Consider the following 21,687-nt stretch of genomic DNA (forward strand, 5'->3'; position numbering starts at 1 on the left):
TCACTGGGTTAGTTGCAGAGCCCAGGATTGGACCAGGGGAACTTAGATCTGTGGGGACAGACTCAGATCTTCAAACCCCATGGACACCTGGCCTTTGTAAAATTCTCTCATTTCTGCTTCTCAGGTCATAGAATAGGTGAACGCAGAAATTCATCCTGCTCGGGGTCTCCTGCGTGCCTGCCTACTCAGGGAATCCTCCAAAGCCTGCCTGACACAGGGGAGAGCATTCAGGGGCACGTCCCCCACGGCTCTCACCCAGAGGCCCCAGCTCCTTTCCTGGCCAGGAGTCGTCTCTTTGCCCCTCTGGACTTGGCATCTGGACTCCGGACAAGAGAGGCACCACCAGACTGAGACCCAGTGGGGTTTCTCAGCGTTCTGTCTCCTTCCTCTCCCCCATTCTCCTATCTGTAATCTCTGCTCAGGGAAATCAATAGCCTAATATTCAAATAAAATTCTATCAGACACCAAGGACCAGGATCAGTGCAAGGGGATTTTGGAAGACTCTGACTTTATGAAGCTTTCAGGCCAGCAGCAGGGGATGTTCTAGGTAGAGTCCATCCCCTGGGTCTCTGTTTGTAAAGGACTTCCAGTCCCTGCTGCCGGGGAAAGGGGCCTCCCACCCTCTCACAACAATGAGCAGCACAGACCGTGTGAATTACCACATCATATGTATACCCTCCAGCAACCAACTGGCAACAAATGCTTGGCACCGGGCACTGCACAAAGCGAGCCTGCTGTTGATGTGTCATCACTACAGGGACGGGGGGAGAGTGACAGAGAAGGAGGAATACCTCAGGTGGCGAGTATCCGGGATGGCCCGGTTGCTGGAGATCCGCTCGCTCTCCCGCTGGTTGAAAGCATGCAGCTTATAGGGATCGTCACCCACGCGCCACTTTTTGGCATTCAGATACCGCCGCTCGTCAAACTGGTCCCACAGGTCATCCCAGTCAGCTTCCAAAATCTGTGTGACATGAACGGGAAGTCTGTGAGAATGGCTCCCGGCCCTCTACCAGCCCCTCCGTCCGTCTGACAGTGCCCAACCGCGGAGACCAGGCTTGTTCTGGGGAAGGGTTAGCTCAAAGATGAGGCCAGAGGTAGGATGCTGATAAAACTATCAGCAATGAAAGTAAACAGAATGACCATAAGGGTAGCGATCATTTACTGAGCACTATACACCGGGTGCTGCGCTGGGACTGTTACTCCTGTGGTCTCGTGTATTTCTCATAGAGGTTCTATGAGATGGATATTGCTCACATTCCCATTATGCCGGCAAGGAAACAGCCTCACCTGGCTGAGTATCTTGCTTAATATCCCACAATTAGGAAATGAACTTTAGTATCCGGACTCCAGAGACCACCTCTCCAGGGTAATTTGAGAACACATGACTGAAACTGCTGGCCCAGGAGATGGCACATAGTAGGTCCACAATGACTGTCATTCCCATAGGAAGGTGGTGACAACAAGTAGGCAATCCATGTAAAATGGTGGGCTACTGCCCTGGTCGGTGTAGTTCAGTGGTTAGAATGTCAGCCCATACACCAAAGGGAATCAAGCAGTCGATTCCAGGTCAAGGGCACATACCTAGGTTACAGGTTAGATTTCCTGGTCCCAGTTGGGACTCATGTAGGAGGCAATCAATCGACGTGTCTCACATCGATATTTCTCTTCTCTCTCTCTCTCTTCCCCTCCCTCCCTCCCTCCCTCCCTCCCTTCCACTCTCTCTAAAAAGCAATGGAAAAAATATCCTTGGGTGAGGATTAAAAATAATAATAATAATTGGGTGAGGATTAAAAATAATAATAATTAATTAATTAATTAATTAATAATAGAATGGTGTGCTACCCACTGGACAGACACTCTTTTTTTCTCCAATCCAGGAATCTGTGATTATTTATTTTTTTGGTTAATCCTTACTGGAAGATATTTTTTCTATTGAGGAATGGTGGAAGAGAAGCAGAAGGTGAAGGAGGGGGAGGAGGAGGAAGAAAGAGAGAAAAGGAAAGAGAGAAACATTAGTACAAGAGGATTTTTAAAAGGAGAGAGACACATCAATTGATTGCCTCCTGAGGGCACCCCAACTGGGGCCGGGATCGAACCTGCAAACCAGGTATGTGCCCTTGATTGGGAATTGATCCCATGACCCTTCAGTACACGGGTCAATGTTCTAACCACTGAGAAACACTGGCCAGCGCTGTGATTATTTTTAAGAAGCATCAATGGGGGAGCAAGTCATAACCCTCACCATAGGGGGAGACAGCACTTTAGAAGGTAGAAGGTGGTTCCCTTATTCATGATCTCATTTCATCCTCCCCCAAACCTCTGCACTGAGTCGGGAATCAAGGTTCCCGCAAAGGTGACTGGCTTGTCTGAGGTCGCCCAGATGGAGACTGGCAGAGCCCACAGCAGAGCTCATTCTCCCGTGCCCTCCAGTGCATTGCATAGCGGAGGAGGAGAGAAGATTTTCACCAGGAGGGAAGGCCTCATCTGCCCCACCCACACCAGCTCCGCAGCCAACAGAGCCTTTCTGCAAAGCCAGCAGGAGGTGTGGGCTTCAGGGCCTAGGCAGCTGCATGCTTCCCTTGTCAACCACTAGCTCTGTCACCCCAAGGTGACAGCCAGTCGGAATCCAACCAAGCTCAGACCTTTCAGGCGCATCAAAGTCAAAAGAACGCTGATTCTCTGGGGAGAACCTTTTGCCCAGTTCTGCCCTGGTATCCGGGGCGGGGGGGGGGGGGGGGGCGCTGGGGCCCTGGGTCTGGCATCGTACCTAGGATGAGATGCTCATTCAGGTGCTACAGAGCCTAGTTGGCTGTGCCAGTATCCAAAGCTGCCCAGGAACCGCCCCGCCCACAACTGACCAGGATGCCCTTCTTCACTGGGGGAACCTGACAGGAGGCCCAGAGCAGGTGCACAGACGCAGTGCAGGCGCCTGGCCCACACGTGGCAGGTAAGGGGCCGCTTGCCCGTGTGCACATGTACCTCGGGCGCCACTCGATCTTATCTGGTAATTGATCTCTCTTTCTCTCGTTATCTCCTTTTCAAACAGCATTCTCCTGCTAATAGCACAAAATGAAGCTTTAGAAATCAGTGATTTTTATCCAATAATTGAATTTATTAATGTCTGTGATACTGTTGCTACCGAGGAGGAACTTGGGGTGTGTGTGTGAAACTCCTGAGCCTGCGCTGTGCAATGTCACAGCCTGACAGCTGTCACCTGTGCTTGGAACTTCACCGCAGGGCGTCCCGACCTCCCAGTTTCCAGTCACGGACCACGGGGCCCTGCACCGCCTCCTGCTGGCTCATCTCTGATGTAATTCACTGCCATTCTCTAATACGCTGCAAGGCCCCACCGCGCTCTGTGCTCCGAGGGGCGATGAGAGATGGGAGGCCCCTGCCTCGAGGGGGTTGCTGTGTGGCAGACCTGCATGAAGACGTCCCTAACGCCTCTACCAGGCATGAACAAATGGGAAGGGCTTTCTGGAAGAAGTGTCAAGTGAGTTAGAGCTGGAAGGCTGGGCAGGAATTTTACTCTGTGTAAGGGGAGATGGGGAGGGAAATACGTGTGCAGTGAAAATCCAGATACAAGGCAGGGAGGCCTGGAGGAGGAAAATCTGCTCAGGGAATGGCAGCTCAGGAATGGGGAGGCAAAGAGCAGGAGTGAAAGAAAACTCCGGAACTCAGCCTGTCTCAAGCAGGTCAGGGGAACATGTCTCCGGCCACATGCGGGATGGAGTGGGGGGAGGGGAGCTACCGCAGGAGGCCAACTGGGAGGTGACCTCAGTTAACTCACCTGGTGGGAAGGGCAGGCTGAAGGGGGGCCCTGCTGGGTCCCAGATGGATGAACCAGCATCAGCGAGAGTAGCAGGTGGAGAGGGCAGGCAGCCAACCTCTTGGCCTCATCCCCTGCTCTCTGTTCCCACTAGACCAGGCCCAGGGCAAAGAGGGCATGAGGCTGGGTGATCTGCTCAGCCTGGCAATCGCCACCCTCGGGGCAGTTAAGCCTCCTTGGCAGGATCTGCCTCCTTGGAGATGCTGCCATGAGAACTCAGTGGGGTTCTGGCCCCTAGAGCCTAGAGCCAGAGCCGCAGCCAAGCTGGCAAGAGAGATGACCTGAGCAGTCAGGACTAAGCTATTCTGGGGGGGCGGGGGGGGGTGGGGGCTGCTCCCTCAAATGGTCACATGTACAGAGCTGGGCCACACTCTTCTGCTCTGAGATCCACTGACTTGGGGGAGGGGGTGGGGGGGACATGCTGCAGGGAGAGCTTCCTATCACGATATCTGGACATAGTAAATAATGGTGAACCTGTGTTTAAAATTAAACCACTACCACTTGAATGGCAATTTCTTTTTTTGTTTTTTAATATATTTTTATTGATTTCATAGAAAAGGGAGAGGGCGAGGGAGAGGGAGAGAGAAACATTAATGATGAGAGAGAATCACTGATCAGCTGCCTCCTGCATGTCCCACACTGGGAACTGAGCCCACAACCCAGGCAAATGCCCTCACTGGGAATCGAACCGTGACCTTCTAGTTCATAGGTCGATGCTCAACCACTGAGCCACGCCAGCCAGGCAGCAATTTCTGTTTTACAAGCAGCTTACACAACTGTCACAGAATCCGCACACAAGCCCATTTGTGCAGGGAGGGATTGGCTTTAGAAGTTCGGTGGCTTGCCCAAACTTGATAGCTAGTGAGTGAAGGGACAGCTGATCGAATCCTCCCCAGAGCATCCCAGGGCCATGGTCTGCTCTGTCTTCTCATGGACAGAAATGAGGGGCATCTTCTCTGCTGAGGGTGAGTGGGCAGAGAACCCCCCCTGAGGGTCAGTTGGGGTCATGCCCACAGAAAAGACCAGTCACTCTCTTCCTGCTTGCCCCCCAAATAGACTTGCTGTGGGCCTCCTGGGACTTCTGAGGGTCACTGACTCCCCAGGTACTTCCAGTACAGTGTGGGGTTGGCTTCCAAGCTCCACAGGTCAAGGCCCCATGACCAGCATCTGAGGGTGCAGAGAGAGTGTGGTACATTGTAGCCACTTGCTTCCCGTCTCACGGGACCATCCAGGAAAGCACCTGAACGGCACTTACCCCTTCACTAACCTTCCCAGCTCGAGAAGGGATCCTCCTCTGGGAAGTGAGCACACACTCCCGCCCCAGCACTGTGCCCGCTCCCGGGTGGCCCTCACCACCAGCCATGCCCCGGAGCAAGCCCCCACTTAGCTTTCTAACCATAATTTATTCAATCTCGAGTGGGGGCATATCAGACGACAAATAGATGCCACAAATGGAAAACAACCCTTTAAATAGAAAATATCTGATGAAGCCAGCCAAACCCCTGGCCAAGATCGCAGCTTAAACAACTTGGCACCTAAAACGAAAGCTCAGAAGCACATCTGTTAAGTTCCTTCATTTCTTTGCTCCCACCTTGCTTCCAAGAGAAATCTCGACTTCCCTTTCCTCCACCCTTTCCTGGCCTGTTTTCTCTCACTCTGGTTTCAAGCTGATATTTGGCTCAGGACACATGGGTGTAAGGCTGCCCTTCTGTTCGGTTTGAAGTGCCTCCATTTCCCACTACTTCCATTCCCTCCCCTCCCCCCTCCACCCAGCTGGGTACTACCAGTTCTCCTGTATTGTCCCAATTCTCTCCCTTTGCATCTTTAAAACAAGAACATCTCTATCTATTCATAAGGCTTCAGTCCTATACTGACCTGTGCGGATCCTGAATAAAACTTCTCAAACTTGCCCCATAATAAAACAGCTCACACCTAGGGGTTCCTATCACGTGTCACAAATATTTACATTTAATCCCCTCAATCACAGATGTCGATAGCACCGTCCCCATTTTATAAATGGGGGAAACTGAGGCACAGAGAGACTGAGTAACTTGCCCAGTGTCACTGAGGAAGTGCGTGCTGGAGCTGGGATTTGAACTCGGGCAGCCCGGCTCCAGCTCCCGTGCTCTCAACCACGAGGTGGCACTGCCTGTCACGGCCTCACTACCACTGTCTTCGGTCATCTTCAAAGATGATCTATGTGTTTCCCATCATTTTTCTCAGTCAAGTTCTCTCTTTGCTCAGGGATCCTCCTCCCTCAAAGGATGTCTGTACCCCTTTCACCATCACCCCACCTGCTCCTCACTCTCCTTTCTGGGCAGTTTTTCCCCTCCCAGCAGCAGGCTTCCTCCTGGCATCCAAGGAAAGAAAAGTCTGTAGTCACGGTCTTGCAAGAAGGTGGGAATGTGCTAGGCCAGTGATGGCGAACCTTTTGAGCTCGGCGTGTCAGCATTTTGAAAAACCCTAACTTAACTCTGGTGCCGTGTCACATATAGAAATTTTTTGATATTTGCAACCAGAGTAAAACAAAGACTTATATTTTTGATATTTATTTTATATATTTAAATGCCATTTAACAAAGAAAAATCAACCAAAAAAATGAGTTCGCGTGTCACCTCTGACACACGTGTCATAGGTTCGCCATCACTGTGCTAGGCTAACACAGGGAGAAGGTCACCACTGAAAAAATATGATGTGCCCGACCGGCGTGACTCAGTGGTTGAGCGTCATCCTATGAACCAGGAGGTCACGGTTCCATTCTTGGTCAGGGCACATGTCCAGGTTGGGGGCTGATCCCCAGTGGGAGGTGTGCAGGAGGCAGCCAATCAATGATTCTATCTCATCATTGATGTTTCTATCTCTCTCTCCCTCTTCCTTCCTCTCTGAAATCAATAAAAAAATATTTTTTAAAAAGAAGAAATATGACGTAAAATATTATTTAAAGATGACATAATTAAACCATCCCCTCAGTGTTTGAAACCCCAGCGTACCATTCCATTGTCCAGTGGACATCCCTCCTGGGTCCGCCAGGGACACAGAGGTCCCACGTAGCCCCCTCCAAGCTTCGAAGGACTGCAGCTTCTAGAAGTTTCCTTCTACTACTGAGCCAGAATCTGCCTCCTGGCAATCTCTCCCTTTGGGGCCTGGTTTAATCTGCAATGCTATTTGATACAAGTCTAATCTTTCTCATACTTTTCAAGCATTTAGTGGCAACTATTGTGTCTCCCGGGCCTTCCACTCTCTGGTTCCACCAGCTGCTACTTATAATTCGGAAACAATGACACAGAAAGATGCAAAAGTACACCAACGGGTCAAGGAAAACTAGACCAACTGACGTCAGATGGGGTTCATCAAGGAACTCAGACGCCCCGCAAAGCCTTCCATTCAAGTGGTCTGATCACGATGGAGTCTAACTTGGATATCCAGGTTCGTAGACAGAAGCTGTTGTGTGGAAATGCTGGGCCTGTGATGAAGCCTGCCATTTTATTTTAGTTATTTCCCCATCACCATTTATCCCCTCTATGCTCTCCTCCATCTCCCCTCCCCCCACCGCCATTTATTGGGCACACAAAATTCACCACCGCACCTCCCCTTGTCAGGGAAGCCATGAGCGAGGGGGCCTCAAATTATCTCTCATTCTCATAAGCCTAACATGCAATAGAAAATTGCATTCCCAACGTCCAAGTGAGGAAACTGAGGCACAGGAGGACAAATGATTTGCCGAAGTTCGCACCACTGAGAAGCGTCTGCCTCAAAGCCCACAGAACCCGTTTCTAAGGCAGCCCTGTGGCACTGCAGTTCTCACCCACGTGTGCCCACAGCCTCTGGCTCCCCCAGACCTCTCCAGTGTCCCTGCTCCTCACCCGCTGGGGCTTCTGCTTCTAGCACCATGCAGACCAGATACCCCAGGGAACTCATGCTAAACTACAACTAGATCCGGCATTAATGACAACAAATGTGTTTGTAAATATACTGCTGGGTTTTCTAGAAGGGAAGCCTTCATGGTGAGAGGAGGGATGAAGCTAGGGGGAAATACAGGGTGTGGAAATACAGGGTGCGGAAATCAGGGCTATGACAGTTGAATGCTAAGTAAAGAAAGGTGAGGCTGCCCGGAGGGGAAAGGCCCCTGGGAAAGTAAACGGCCCCAGAGGGTGGAAAATCTGAACCGGAGTCTTCCATAACCGAGGCCAAGAAGGGGGTGGGAATGATCCCAGGTCAATTGATTCCAGGGCTCCCCGCAGAAGCGAATGTAAACCTATCTGGAGAAAAGCATCTCCAGTTCAGGCTCCCAGGATTCCTACAAAGCTCACCAAGAGATGAAACCCAATAGAGAGTATTGATCAGACACTGTAAAGGGGAGTCAGCGGAAACTAGGAACAATATATTTTGATCTTCTAAGGACTTCAAATACAGGAAATACAGATACAAAATAAAGCATAACTGCAGATAAAATGGTTAAAATATGGAATAGGAAATTAGCAAAGAACAAAAGTTCTTTGAAAAAGAACCAGTGTAACTTTTAGAAACTAAAATGATTAAAGTTCAATATCAAACCAGCTCAAGGGAAATGTGTATAATCTGCAAAGGATTTTACTGAAATATCTCATTTGTATTACCCCTAGGAAGGAGGCAGGCCTGTTATATTGTTCCCATTTCACAGATGTAAAGACTGAGGCTCAAGGAGCTTGCACAAAACCACATAGATAATTAACTACTGAGACTCTAACCCAAGTTTTTTGCCTTCAAAGCTGATGTTCCTTCCACATCTCCAGAGGGTTCACTCATCCACAGGGTCAGTGTTTTCCCACTGGGCAGTCAGGGGAATGTCAAAGTATCTGCTCACTCCTATACTGTTCTATTGTCCCCTTAGCTGGGCACGGACCTCATTTTTCCAAAGGCCAGTTAAAGGGAAGAGGACAGCCTATCGGCTGCTCTGTAAGTCCTCCCTACAGTGCATGGTCTGGGAAAAGCATGGCCACTGCTAACAGACGCCCCCCAGGGTGCAAGACAAACGAAAACACAGAAGGAGGGGCAAGCCAGCCCTCGCCACCTGAGCTCATGACAAAGGCAAGAGCTGGAAAATCCTTTTTCCTTCATCTGGGGACAGCACATCAATTACAGATTATTAGATAAGATCTTCATTGTAATATTTCCACCATGTATTATCACCTCTTCCTCTCACTGCAATTCTGTCTGGGGAGTTATTTAAATGATGTGCAGAAATCTAAATTTAATTTATTATGATCTAACTCACTTTAGAAGCCAAATTACCCTGCACTGGAGAAGGATCAAGTCAATATCCCACTTGGCTTTCTATTTATCTTCTGCAGGGTTTTCTCTCCTCTTTAGCATCCATTTTATCTCGGTGCTGCTAATACATTTAAATTTTCCTCAGAATTAGGCAATTGCTTCTTCAATGCTGTAGTTTAATGGTTGGTATTAATTATATGAAAGTCACTCCTTAAAGAGTTTGATAGATGAAATGGACATATAATAGAGGGGGAAAGGGCTGTTTCTTAGATCAAATGAGGTAGCAAGTGATCAGCAAGGCTGAGTTTACTCTTCTATTCTACCTCCTTCTGTCTCTTTTCCCCACTTTGATTCTCACCCTGCCCGCCCTCCCTCGAAAGCCAGGTGCCTAGATAATGCTGGGAGCTGAGCGCTGTGGCCTCTCTGAGCCCCTGGAGGGTCTGACCGCCTGGACACCGAGGCTAGAGCCTTCTAGAATGCTGGCTTCTTCTCCATCCGGCTTCAGTCTCATTTAGTCTCTGACAACAGGAGCCTCCACCGCCTGGCTCTCTCCTCCCGCCACTGCCCTGATATACTCGCTCACCACCTATATCCTAATTGCACGCTACATGCAAACACAGCTTTGGGGGATGCCTCACGCTTTCTGGAAGAAGAAAAGTTCTGATAATTATAATTGCCCGAAAACTCCAACTGCAAAATATAATGTGATTAACCGAATGGACAGAAGCCCAGTTTTTGTTTCTGGAATAGAAATAAAGAAACTCACACCACTTGGACCCTCTATGCAGATTAATTTGCTTACTAATTAGCATGGAGGGAGGTGCCAGGGAAGTGTACGTCAGCGTGTCTGGGAAGACAGCTGGCTCCCCTGCACGTGCCAGGTGTGTGAGCACAAATGCTGATGTGTCTGCTTCCTGCTGACCGACACCCTATAAATCCCACCACCACAGGCGAAGCCCAGAGCTCCTTCCTGGGGACAGGCATCCCAAGGCTCCTGTCGCTCCCAGTGCTGGTGAGCTTGAGGACTGAAGAGCTGGCCCCACCCACACCATCCTCTTCCGCACCCACTTCTCTGTGTTCAAAGACTGGAGCCGATCATTGGCTCCCGAGAAGCCTCTGTCCCTCCAGCTCTGGAACTCAGAGAACAGGAGATCAAGGAGGGAGGGAGCCAGGAAAGCACGTAGGGCCCAGGAGAAGGAGGGTTTGGTGGTCTGCACGGTGGCACAGGAGGGTGGGTTGCCTATCCTGGAGGACAGCATGCACTGAGAGGTCGGACCAAAGAGAGGGCTTGGACTTCGCGAAAGAAGAACCAGAAGCGGAGAAGTGGGCTCAGGAAGGGAGGCTCCCGCTGGACAGAGCTGAAGGCTGAAACACGCCGTGTCTGGTGTGGACAGCGGAGCTGGCGGGGGTGCAGGGCCACCTCATCAGACGGAGGGCAGGTCTGTCAGGCTGATGGTGTGGCACCTCCCAGGGCCGGGGCGCAAGAGAAAGGGAGGCCAACTCCTCCTGGGGTGGCCCAACAACATGGCCAGAGTGGCCTCCAGCAGGGCAGAGATGGGACCTGGTAGTCAGAGGCTCACCCCACTGGAAGCCACTTTTAAAAAGAGAAGTGAAAAAAAATAACACTAAAAAGAGGATTTTGATTTCTCAGCAACAGAATCGGGCTCCCTCTAAAATCAGTCTCCTCTCTCCACCTTCGCCTGCATCGGGCCAGGAAATACCTTCAGGCATCATCAGAAAGCTCTTTAGCCTCAGGAAGAGCGATGGAGGCAAGCAATTTTCAAGGGGCCCTACTGAACCAAGATATCTAGCAGGGGTCACAAATGAACCTGCCTTCAGGGTCACCGAGAAGCAAAATGTAAGCGAGTACCACTACTGCCCAAAAACTGCCAGTAACACTGCTTGAAACCTCCCTCTGGGTGAAATACAATATGCCCGTGGGCCTAATTTGGCCTGTAGGCCACCAAATTGCATTTTCCATCCGCTCTGTACCCCAGGGATGGTAATGGATTAAAAAGAGAAGGGTGGGAGAGACAGAAGAGGGGACAATAAAACCAAAGGAAAAATGCTCATCCTATGTGACTTCTTTTCTACTTCAAAGGGGCGCCTGATACATTTCAAGCCAATTTCACCTGGAAGAAATAAATGCAGGGCAGCAGGGGGCGGAGCTGGGCAGGGAAGGGGAAGTACAACACTAGGATGGCCCTGTAATTCTTCTCCACAGTCCCATGGAGGCCGTGAGAGAACCGGAGACTGGAAAGCCAGTCCCGAGCCTGGCTCTCTGCTCCCCACGTTCTTTCAACCTCTTGTGGTCGCTTCCTTCCTCCCTCCGTCCCGAGAACAATACTAATCTTCACCCCACGCAATTTTGCAGAACGAGATCTCAGAAATGAGATAAGACATGAAAAATTGCTTGGCACAACAGAATGCGTGTGTACCATATTATTATCGTCAACATTGCTGCGGTTACCATTATTTCTTTTGGGGACTGAATGCTAATGGAGAGAAAATGCCATTTACAGTCAGCCAATTTATGTTTCGCTTCTTCCTTGCCGGGGGCAGCCATGGGGTCTCTGACAGCATCCACGGGGGACTGGATCCATCACCTACTGTCCGGCTGTGATGAAAGCAATGGTCATTATTAACACGGATGTTTCCTGGGACTCAGCAGGTCTTTTCGATCCATCTCAGGCTGAGCACAGTGACATGCAAATGATAGGACAAGAAAACTGCTTTACGAAGCATAATGCATAAGATTATCACCAGCTTAGAAGGCTGGAAATTGAGCTTCGCGCGGTCTCTGTGTTAACCCCTTTCTATGCATGTGGAGGTGGGGGCAGAAGCTGGGTTGGGCAATCAAGGGGAGAGACCTGGGGATCTTAGAAGTGGGGTCAGAAGCCTGAACCTGCTTGAGACCCCAAGTCCTCCACCTGGCCAAGAAGCCTGGACGTCTGTCAGGTCTCCCTGCTCAGCTCCTGGCCCCTTCTCCTCCACTGACATCTGCCCGGAGGATCCTCTCCAGGCCTCCTGGGGCTTGGCTTCTGAGGGCTAGAGTGGCCAGTCCTGCCTGCAGCTACGCTCACAAGGAATGTGTTCAGCAAGGTTTGCAGTGTGTTCACCTCTCCCCTGGGTGCTACTCAGGCAAAGATGACCATGGAGGAATCAAGGTGGGGGGAGCTGTGGAAAGCCAAGGGAAGGACGGGTGATCAATTCTCACACCGGACACGACTCAGAACAACAAGCACAACCAACAGTTTTGCAGAGTTTACTCTGTGCCAGGCCCTGTCCTAAACATGTCACTCATTGACTACGGAGAACAAACCTGAAGCAGGCGCTACTATGAGCCCTATTTTATGGAAGGGGAGACTGAGGTTTGAGGAACTAAAGGGACTTGGCCAAGTTCACACAACTAGTGTTCTGGGATTAAACCCAGGCAGGTGGACTCTTGTCCCATCCTGAACCGGAACCCACATGGCAAAGGGTCATTGGTGGAATGAGACTTCCAGACCTGGCACTGCCCAGGGTAGGAGGGAGGAGGGAGGAGGAAGAAGGCCTGCCAGAAGCTCGATCTTACACTTTCTGCTGAGGGTAGCCTGCAAGCGCCTTCCCTGATCCCCCCCTCCCACCCCCTACCGGGAGGTGCTCACCTGGGATCTGGCTAGAAAGAAAGTTTCAGATTCCAGTATCCCCTGAGCCCTGTCGTTCATTCCCGAGGTCACATTAGTAAGAAGCCTCGAGCTCTTGAGTTGCCGGCGAGAACTCCCAGACGCTGTGTGCAGCCAGAGCCCAGAGCTTAGCGCATTTTCCATCCACTCTATAAATACGGTGACTTCCAGATACCCTCTGGTTCCCTCAAAACTAGGTCAGCTGCTGAATGTGTAGGTGTGGGGTGGGAGCGAGTGACTTTGAAATGACTTTATCTCTCAGGACTGCATGGGGGCTGCTGGCTGGCTCTTTAATGAAAGGGGCTCTTTCTGTGTCAAAAGCAGACCCGCAGCACCCGGATGCCATGCCTGCTGATCGGGTGGGGGTGGGATGCCCGCCTCAGCCAAGGTCAAATTAAGTGCTGCAGGGGATACAGCAAGTGATAAAGACAATGGGCTGAAAAACTGGGATAAATCCTATGCGCCTGTCCTAATAGTGACCATCTTTATAGCACAGCATGAAACCATTCCAGGGTATCTTGCATGATATAAAAAAAGGGATTTATCATCATCATCGATAAATCAACAAACAACAAGTGCTGGTGAGCATGTGGAGAAAAGGGAACCCTCGTGCACTGCTGGTGGGCATGCACACTGGTGCAGCCACTGTGGGAAACAGTATGGTGTTCCCTCAAAAAATTAAAAATGGAACTGCCTTTTGACCCAGCCATCTCACTTCTGGGACTATATCCTAAGATTCCCCGAAACACCAATTAGAAAGGATATATGCACCCCTATGTGCATAGCAGTGTTATTTACAATAGTTAAGATCTGGAAATGGCCCAAGTGCCCATCAGTAGATGAACAGATAAAAAAGCTTAGGTACATTTACACCATGGGAATACTATGCAGCAGTAAAAAAGGAGGAACTCCTTCCCTTTGTGACAGCATGGGGGGAGCTGGAGATTATCATGCTAAGCGAACTAAGTCAGTCAGAGAAAGACGGGTACCATATGGTCCATATGTGGAATCTAATGATGAGCAAAGTAAACTGACAAACAGAATGGAATCAGAGGCATGGATACATGGAGCAGACTGATGGCTGTCAGAGCGGAGAGGGAACTGGATGAAAGAAGGTCATTAGCCAAAGAACATATATGCATAACCCACAGACACAGACAACCGTGAGGTGATGGCCAGAGGGCTGGGCGGGGGGAGGGCTGGGTGGAGGTGGGCAAAGGGGGAGGGAAATGGGGACATCTGTAATAGTCTCAGCAATGAAAATAAACTTGAAAAATAAAAGTCCCCCCCAAAAGGGGTTTATAATGTACTTGCTATGTAAATAAGACCCATGGGGGAGTTTTCCCCACCTTAGGAACCACCCATAATTGCTCCCCACATGACATTCTTGTCACTGATCATTCTTGTCTATTCATCAGGCAACTGTGACATTAACTCTTCTATAGGTTAATCCTGAGTTGTCATAGGCATGTAGTGAGCCCAAGTGACCTTTCCATGTCTCCTGCACTCTAAGTCAACTTCTTTGCGTCCACAGCGGCCTTCTCTTAGCTGCCGCAGAATGAGACGTACTCTCATTTTCATCACAGCCGGGACTGTATGGGAACCGGATGTGCATTTCAGATACATTGGAAAGAGATTATCACTTCGCCAGAGCTGTTTTGGTTTGCATTTTATTTCATAGGATCGCTCACTACAAGATTCCTCTAAATACTCCACTTCCTTAGTGCATGAAGATTAGATTCTGATGACAAAGAAAATCCAGTACCTGAACTTTTCCAGAGCACTGTGCTGGGAAATGGGGTGAAAATTATTGTCCACTTACATTCTCACCTCCACTCACAGCAGTGGGGACCCCAGGCTCTCTGGCCCACAGCCCCTGGGCAGGACACTCTTCCCACAATGTGCGATGCCCTGAGAGTGACCACCGTGTCTCAGGTTCGGCCTCTTCCCAAAAGGAGGGAGTCAGAGCCAAAGGCCTGAATCTACCCCTCAGATTTTTCAACACCATCCTCCTCCTTCAATTTCCCAAGGACCAGTTTCTCTCTGACAGTCCTTCCATCCTCCAGATCTTAGATCTGCCAGGGCGTGGCATCCTCTCGCTTCATTCCCTAAGTGCTCAGTGCTGGGATCCCCTGGCCTGGGCGTCTTTGGCCCCATCAAGGAAGCTCTCCCAGTACATTCAATAGTAAGGCTTTCCAGGCAGCAGAGACAACTGCACCTTTGGTCTGTCTCTGAAGCGAGACTGGGGAAAGAGGCAGCCGAGCGCAAGTGGCGGGAGGGCGCGACGTGTAGAGAAAGTAGGTCATTAGTGGTAAAGACTACAATTTCCAAGCAGTTGTTAATGCTTTGTTTATATGGATTTCTCCAAATGTGACATTTTAATGGCATCATAATTGTGTGATTACAGTGCAGGCAACACCGCTCAGGGAGGAGAGGCGACAGGGACTCCGGCGACCTGCTGGGCCAGGCGGCTCCCTGCACGGGGCAGCCGAGGGGACTGACTCAGTCCTGCTCAGGCTGGGATGCCTGACAAGCATGAGAAGTGGCTCCCCAGGGGGCCCTTTGCCAGACCAGAGCCGTTGGTATCCAGGAAAGTTGCACCCGGTCTAGCTCTTGTACAAAATCAATGCCTGGCTGCAGGTGGGGAGATGAGGAAGTGACAGCCCATCTCAGAGCCTCCACTAACAGCTATATAGTTCATACACTGCTTCACCCACTGATGCCTGCATTCATTCATTCACTCATGATTCCTGAGTTCTCACTGTGATCTGAGGGAAAAGCCATCCTCAGAAATAAGAGAACAAATTCAGAGGGAGAGAGTGACAAGGAAAAGGGTCCCACACTGAGGGGCATCTACTGGCTGCCCAGCACTGAGCTACGATTTGGCACATTCATCTACCTTGACCTCTGAACAACATTCCACCTCCCTGGGGAAGCCCCTTCAAGGGCTCCTGTGTCTTGGCTTCCCCCAGGCCTCTCCCTTGGGCTTTCTCTCTCTTTGCTACCCTCTCCTTCTGGCTTCTCAAGGTCGGAATTGCTCCTGGATTTAACCCTGGTCCCGCCTCTCTTTTCAGACATGCTCACCACAGGTGACTTCCTCCATCTCTGTGTCTTGAGAACCTTCTACAGGTGGGTAATTCCCAACATATCTTTCCAGCCCAGGCCTCTTTCCTTCACTCCGCATCTTTCTTAAACATATGCCTTTTGGACACGCCCACCTGGGTGTCTCACCAGCCTCTCACCCCGAGTTGGTTCCAGATGGAACCCTGGATCTGTCCGTTACAACAGTGCCTCCTCCAGTCTTTCCCATGTGAGGAACGGCACCACCACCCATGCAGTGGCTCAACCAGGAAGCTGACAATCGTCCCTGTCACTCCCTTCTCTCTCACCCGCATCTTTGCCCTGATCACTTGAACCCACAAACTCATACTAACCCATCACTATGTCCTGTCGATTCTACCGCCAAAACATGTCTCCACCCATCCACCCACCCTCCCCTGTCTCTACCACCATGCCCGGCCACCACGGACTCTTTTCTGGAGCACAAACTTCAACACTTCTACTCTTGGCCCCAAAAATTCATTTTCCAGAATCACCTTTTTAAAATGGCACCCGATCCTCTGTCTCCTTTTCTGGATCAAAAACCCTCCAGTGGCTCCACACTGCACTCAGAACACTGTCCAAACTCCACGTTGGCCCTCCAGGCCCTGTACACTCTCCAGCCTCATCCCACCCTCCCTTCCCCTCTGTTCATTATGCTCCAGCCACACCAACCTCTCTTCAGCTTCTGAAACAAAACAGGCTCTTTTCCATCTGTTAGGGGATGAATCGTGTCCCCCCAAGACTCCTCTGCTGAAGTCTCCAGTACCTCAGAATGTAACCGTATTTAAGGACAGGGGGGGCCTCTGAAGAAGTAACTAAGTCTAAATGAGGTCATATGGGTGAGCCCCAATCCATGCGACGGTATTTGGAGATGGGACCTTCCAAAAGGTGATTGTTAAAACGACACCACCAGGGTAAAGCCCTAATCCCATAGGACTGGTGTCCTTATAAAAAATGAAGTGAAGACACCAAGGCTGCCCTTCACAGAGAAAAGGCCATGTGAGGACAGAGTGAGAGGTGGCCCTCTACAAGCCACAGAGAGAGGCCTCCTGAGAAACCAACACATTGATCTTGGACCTCAGGCCCCCAGAACTTCAAGAGAATAAGTATCTTTTGTTAAACCACCCAGTCTGTGGTATTTTGTGAGGGCAGCCCAGCCCGACACAATGATACACCATCTCCAGCCACCATGCTTGGTGTGCTGCCTTCCTGGAATACTCTTCATCTGGTCAACTCCTACTCATCCATCGTTCTCAGACAAAGTGTTATTATATCTTTAAAGAAGCCTCCCATGAACCATTAGGCTGAATCAAGTCCCTCCTTCAACTTTGAACATCTCCTTCGTAGAATCTGGCAGTCCCAGCCTAACCCAGCTAACTGTCTAGCCCTATATTTCATCCCGGCCTCTCAGACATTCTAGAACAGGAACGGTGTCTGTTTCACTCACCACTGGCATCATTGGCACGGTTCCTGCCACATGGTAGATTCTCAAATATTTGATGCATAAATGACTCGGTGGACATAAATTATCTCATTTAATCCTCTTAAAAGCTCCAGGGTCTGACTTGGATATGACTGTTCACATTCACGCGTCATATCCAAGCAGAGGCTGGGGGAGAAGAAGAGCAACCATCAAGGAAGCAGCAGGACTGGGAGTTTAACCAGGACCATCTGCCCACAGAGAACTTGCAGTGGCCCCACCCACCTGAGAAGACAAGGCCAGCAAGGACGGGGCCTGCTCACAAATACTTCAGGAAGAGCCAAGTCTTGACTTGGACCTTGGGAGATGGACCGGCTGAGGCAGGAGTCCAAACAGAGGGAGGATGGGGTGAGTAGAGTGGATGCCCAAAAGAGCTGCATTTGCCATCTCTCTCCTCGTTACTGTCTCTGGGACCTTGGGCAAGTGATTTACCCTCTTCCTTTGAATTGAGAGTGACACAGCTGTATCATATATATAAAAGGGTAACATGCAAAGTGTTCCCTCGGGAATTTGACCAGGAGACTGGGCATTTGATCAATTGCTATGACATGCGCTGACCACCAGGGGGCGGTGCGGAACGAAGAGAGGCCCCAGCTGGCAGCCAGAAGGCCCAAAAGGCCCTGATCGCCAGCCAGGCCTAGGGACCCTACCCATGCACGAATTTCATGCACCGGGCCTCTAGTAGGCTTATGTAAGTAAAGCAATTTGCACTGTGCTGTGCACACACCAAGTACTCAATGGAGAGTGGCTATACTAGTAAGGCTAAGATGCAGACTGACAACACCATGTGTCCATGGGGCAGGAGGTGATCTCACAGTGAGGCAGCCAGGAGTTCTTGGAGGATCCAGGAGATCTGCCTTTTAGACCTGCCTCCGCCACCACCTTGTATCCTTGGGTAAATCATTTCTGCTCCCTGGGTCTCTGGTTACTTTCCCACCTATGAAATGCAAGGGTTTACACAGAGCAGGCATTCTTAACTATTTTGAGGAAACATGGCCGCATTGTCAATGTGATGGAAGCCATGGCCCTTTTCCCCAGAGAAATGTCCTTGCAGAAATGGATGTAAATTTCTGCTTACAGTATCAAGGACCCAGGGCCACCCAGGAGCCCAGGAGGCACCTGGCTACCAAGTAGGGTCTACAGGAGTGGCTGCCTCCCTGAAAAGATGAGCTCACATGGGCAGACCTGTGCGGCGGGAAAAAATCAATGATGTCCTGCCTCCACCCCTAGCTACCCTTTAGGGGGCCAAAGTCAGTTCCCAGGCTCTGCCGGCCTCTGGTCATCCCACGCTGAGCAGAGTAATAAGGCGTGCTGTGCGGAGGGACCCGATAATTGGTTCCTGCTCTGTGCAGTGCTGGAAAAAGACAGCAATCTTGAGATATATTATCCAGATGGACAGTCCGCGGCCCTGGCTGCCATCTAGGCGACCCTCAAAATCATCTCCAGAGGTCCCCGAGGAAATATCACCGGGAAGGAAAGCTGCATGTTCTTCATCTGCGGCCCAGAAGCTGAAGGTGCTTAAAGGGGGCAGCGATAAAGAACAGTTGGGGTGTCAGCCTCTTTCAGGAACCTCTGTACTCCTTGGTGGCCCAGCTCCGACTATAAAAGAGATTTCCTTGGCCCCTTTACAGAGCTGACCAACAGATACGCTCTGGGGATTTAAGTCTTTAGATCTGTAGTTAATTTGTCACACTGCTGCTGGAGTGAGCTTATATAGTTGGATCCCATTAATAGAATAAAGGTCAAGTTCCTTATTGTGGCCTGCAGGTCCTTCGCTGGACTTCTAGCCTCATCTGGTTCCATCCTGGTCCCCATACACTGGTTCCCTCCAATGGCCACCACCAGCACTGGAAGTAAGTTCAGAAAATCTGGTCCCTGTAATCTAACAGTGTCCCCTCCTCTTATGTCGTAGCACTCACTATAATTACCTGTTTATTGGGTCTTCTTCCCTAAATTGCACATGCCTCAGACTTTGAGGTAGGAGTGGGGGGTTTCTCTCCGAATGCTGGCATCTCAGAGAGAGGCTGGCCATGCTGATGAAGGCTGCTCACAGCCTCAGGCCGGCTCTCCCCCTCCACCCTCACCCTGGCCAAGGCTCTCAGGCTGCAGAACAGTAGACAGAACACAGGACTGCCAGCCCCCACACTATGCCTTACGAGGTCAGGCAGGCAGGGGGAAGTGTCAAGAATTGACTTGCCCTAAATCAGGGTCATTAGGTCAGTCAGGATAAGAAGAAACTGCATGGCAATGATGCAAAGATGCAAACATGTCACTGGGAGTGAAGGAGGGGGGTTGGGCGGGGGGGGAACAAAAAGACAAAAGCAAACAAAGAAATGGAGCATAGGATGAACAAAAGACTAATATCACCACCACCACACACACACACACACACACACACACACTTAAAACAGACTCCCCGATCTGGAAGAAAACATAAACTAAGGAACAGAAGGAAATTACCCAAATATGCTTCGTGTTATAGAACTACTTCACAGAATTAGTAAAATATAAATTTAATAAAATAGCTAAAATATGAGATGAGGAAGCAAATAAATGAAACAAAGGTTTCTGTCATTGAGAATCACAAAACACTTTTGCAGAACCAATAAGTAAACACAGACACTGCAGGGCAAGCACAGGAGAAAGCCTAATTAGCGACTCGAATGGCAGGTTCTGGTCCTGGTTTGCCACAGCAGCAGTGGGTCGTTGGCCGAGTCACCGTGACTGCAGAGGAGAAAGGCTTCAGTTAGCACCTGGAGGCGAGAAAAAACATGTAGGAACAGCAAAGGTGACCCGACATCACAAAACTGGTGAAGCTGAGGCATATACACAGGTGGAACACACAGAAAGGTATTCACCTTTTTAAAAAAGCTGAAATGACTAAAGAACTAAATCTGCACATCAAGAGAGTGTGCTGCGTTCCACGAAGAATGGATACAGAACAACTGACATGAAGACATTTCCTGGTCTAGGTATTGAACTTGGAAAATCAAGACCCAAAAATCATCAAGCATCCAGGCAGAACTAATGAGTCACCTCCAAGGAGAAAACGTTTGCCAGCCTCACACCTCCCCATAGCAACATTCATTGTCAGGTGACAATGAGGAAATAGCCCACAGAGGCCCGGTGCAACTCCAGAGCATCTTAACCTGCTGGGCTGCTGTTCAAGTGTGAAAGGCAAGAGACGACATTCTCCCCGGGGGAGAACTCGGGGACTACTCTGTCTGAGCCCGCTTGGAAGGATCTACTAGAGAACACCCAGCCCATGAGGAGAGGGCTGGTCAGGAGAGCCAGGGAATGGAGCATAAGAACCAGCAGAGCACTGATTCTATTTACTTATGGAAGCAAAACGACACAGCTATGGGAATGGTCGGAAAACTTACTGCTTATGTGATTTGGAGTAAGCTAACCTAGTTGAGCCTCAGTTCCCTCACTTGTAAAATGGGGAGATGATTGTATCTCTCAGGGTTTAAGGATTAAATGAAAGTATCAAATGTAAAAAGCTGTGACCTGCTTATAGTAAACGGTTTGTTAAGAGGCGACAGGGATCAAAGATGAGGATGAAAATGAGAATGAAAGTGAGCATCCCAAGTGCCCCTGCTTCCTCCTCCCTTCCCTCCAAAGAAAGGCAAGAGGAGCAACCTCCGCTCCCCGTCTGGATGGTACGTGGAAGGCTCTGGATTCTCCCGAGGTCCTTGTCCCAGTGCGCCAAGTCAGGGCGGGAAGAGGCGTGGGACCCCAGTTTCCAATCAGGCAGCAAGCACCCCCCTTTCCTCAGGACTGGGGGAAAGGAGCTGAAGACTGAAGGGAAGCAAGACTTCGCCTCAGGGAGGAGCAGGGTGGCAGGTGGTGTGGCTCCAGCTTGCTAGCCAGAGGGCACCTCCTGCTGAGGGCCTGGGGCATCTCTGTAGGGGAAGCCTGGAGGGGTTGAGTACCACTGGGAGCACAGCACACAGGTCGAAAGCTGAGCCCGAGACCAGGCCCTGGCACCCACTCATTCCTCCTAAGCTCTCAGTGTCTGTTCACTCATCAGTGAAGCAAGAGGGAGTTCTCACCCTGGGTGTAGAGTGCCAAGTTCTGAGCTGGTTGTATCCCTGACATGAAGTCTTTGTGGCCACAATTAATTCCACAAGCAAACCAAAGGAAACAGGGAGAAAGGCAAAGGAACCGTGAGATCGAAGTGTAAGTTAGCAGGGGAGGGGATGAGAAAAGGGAGCAGGAAAGAGCTGAAGCTCTGTAGCCTATGACAGAACCAAGTTCAATCGCCTTAAAGCAGTGGTTCTCAGCCTTCCTAATGCCTCGACCCTTTAATACAGTTCCTCATGTTGTGGTGACCCCCAATTTCAATGTTACAAATTGAA

General features: G+C 50.3%; 1 protein-coding gene across 1 annotated transcript in view; it reads right to left on the reverse strand.

Moving 5' to 3' along the window:
- Positions 1-21,687, reverse strand: part of GALNT14 (polypeptide N-acetylgalactosaminyltransferase 14) — a 179,545-nt gene that overhangs the window by 64,147 nt on the left and 93,711 nt on the right. Inside the window, exon 2 of the mRNA XM_006094343.3 lies at positions 792-961. Within this exon, the coding sequence (XP_006094405.1) occupies positions 792-961 (170 nt within the window). The remainder of the gene's footprint in view (positions 1-791; positions 962-21,687) is intronic.

Source organism: Myotis lucifugus, unplaced genomic scaffold (genome assembly GCF_000147115.1).
Source record: "Myotis lucifugus unplaced genomic scaffold, Myoluc2.0 scaffold_134, whole genome shotgun sequence".
In the NCBI taxonomy this organism is placed as follows: domain Eukaryota; kingdom Metazoa; phylum Chordata; class Mammalia; order Chiroptera; family Vespertilionidae; genus Myotis; species Myotis lucifugus.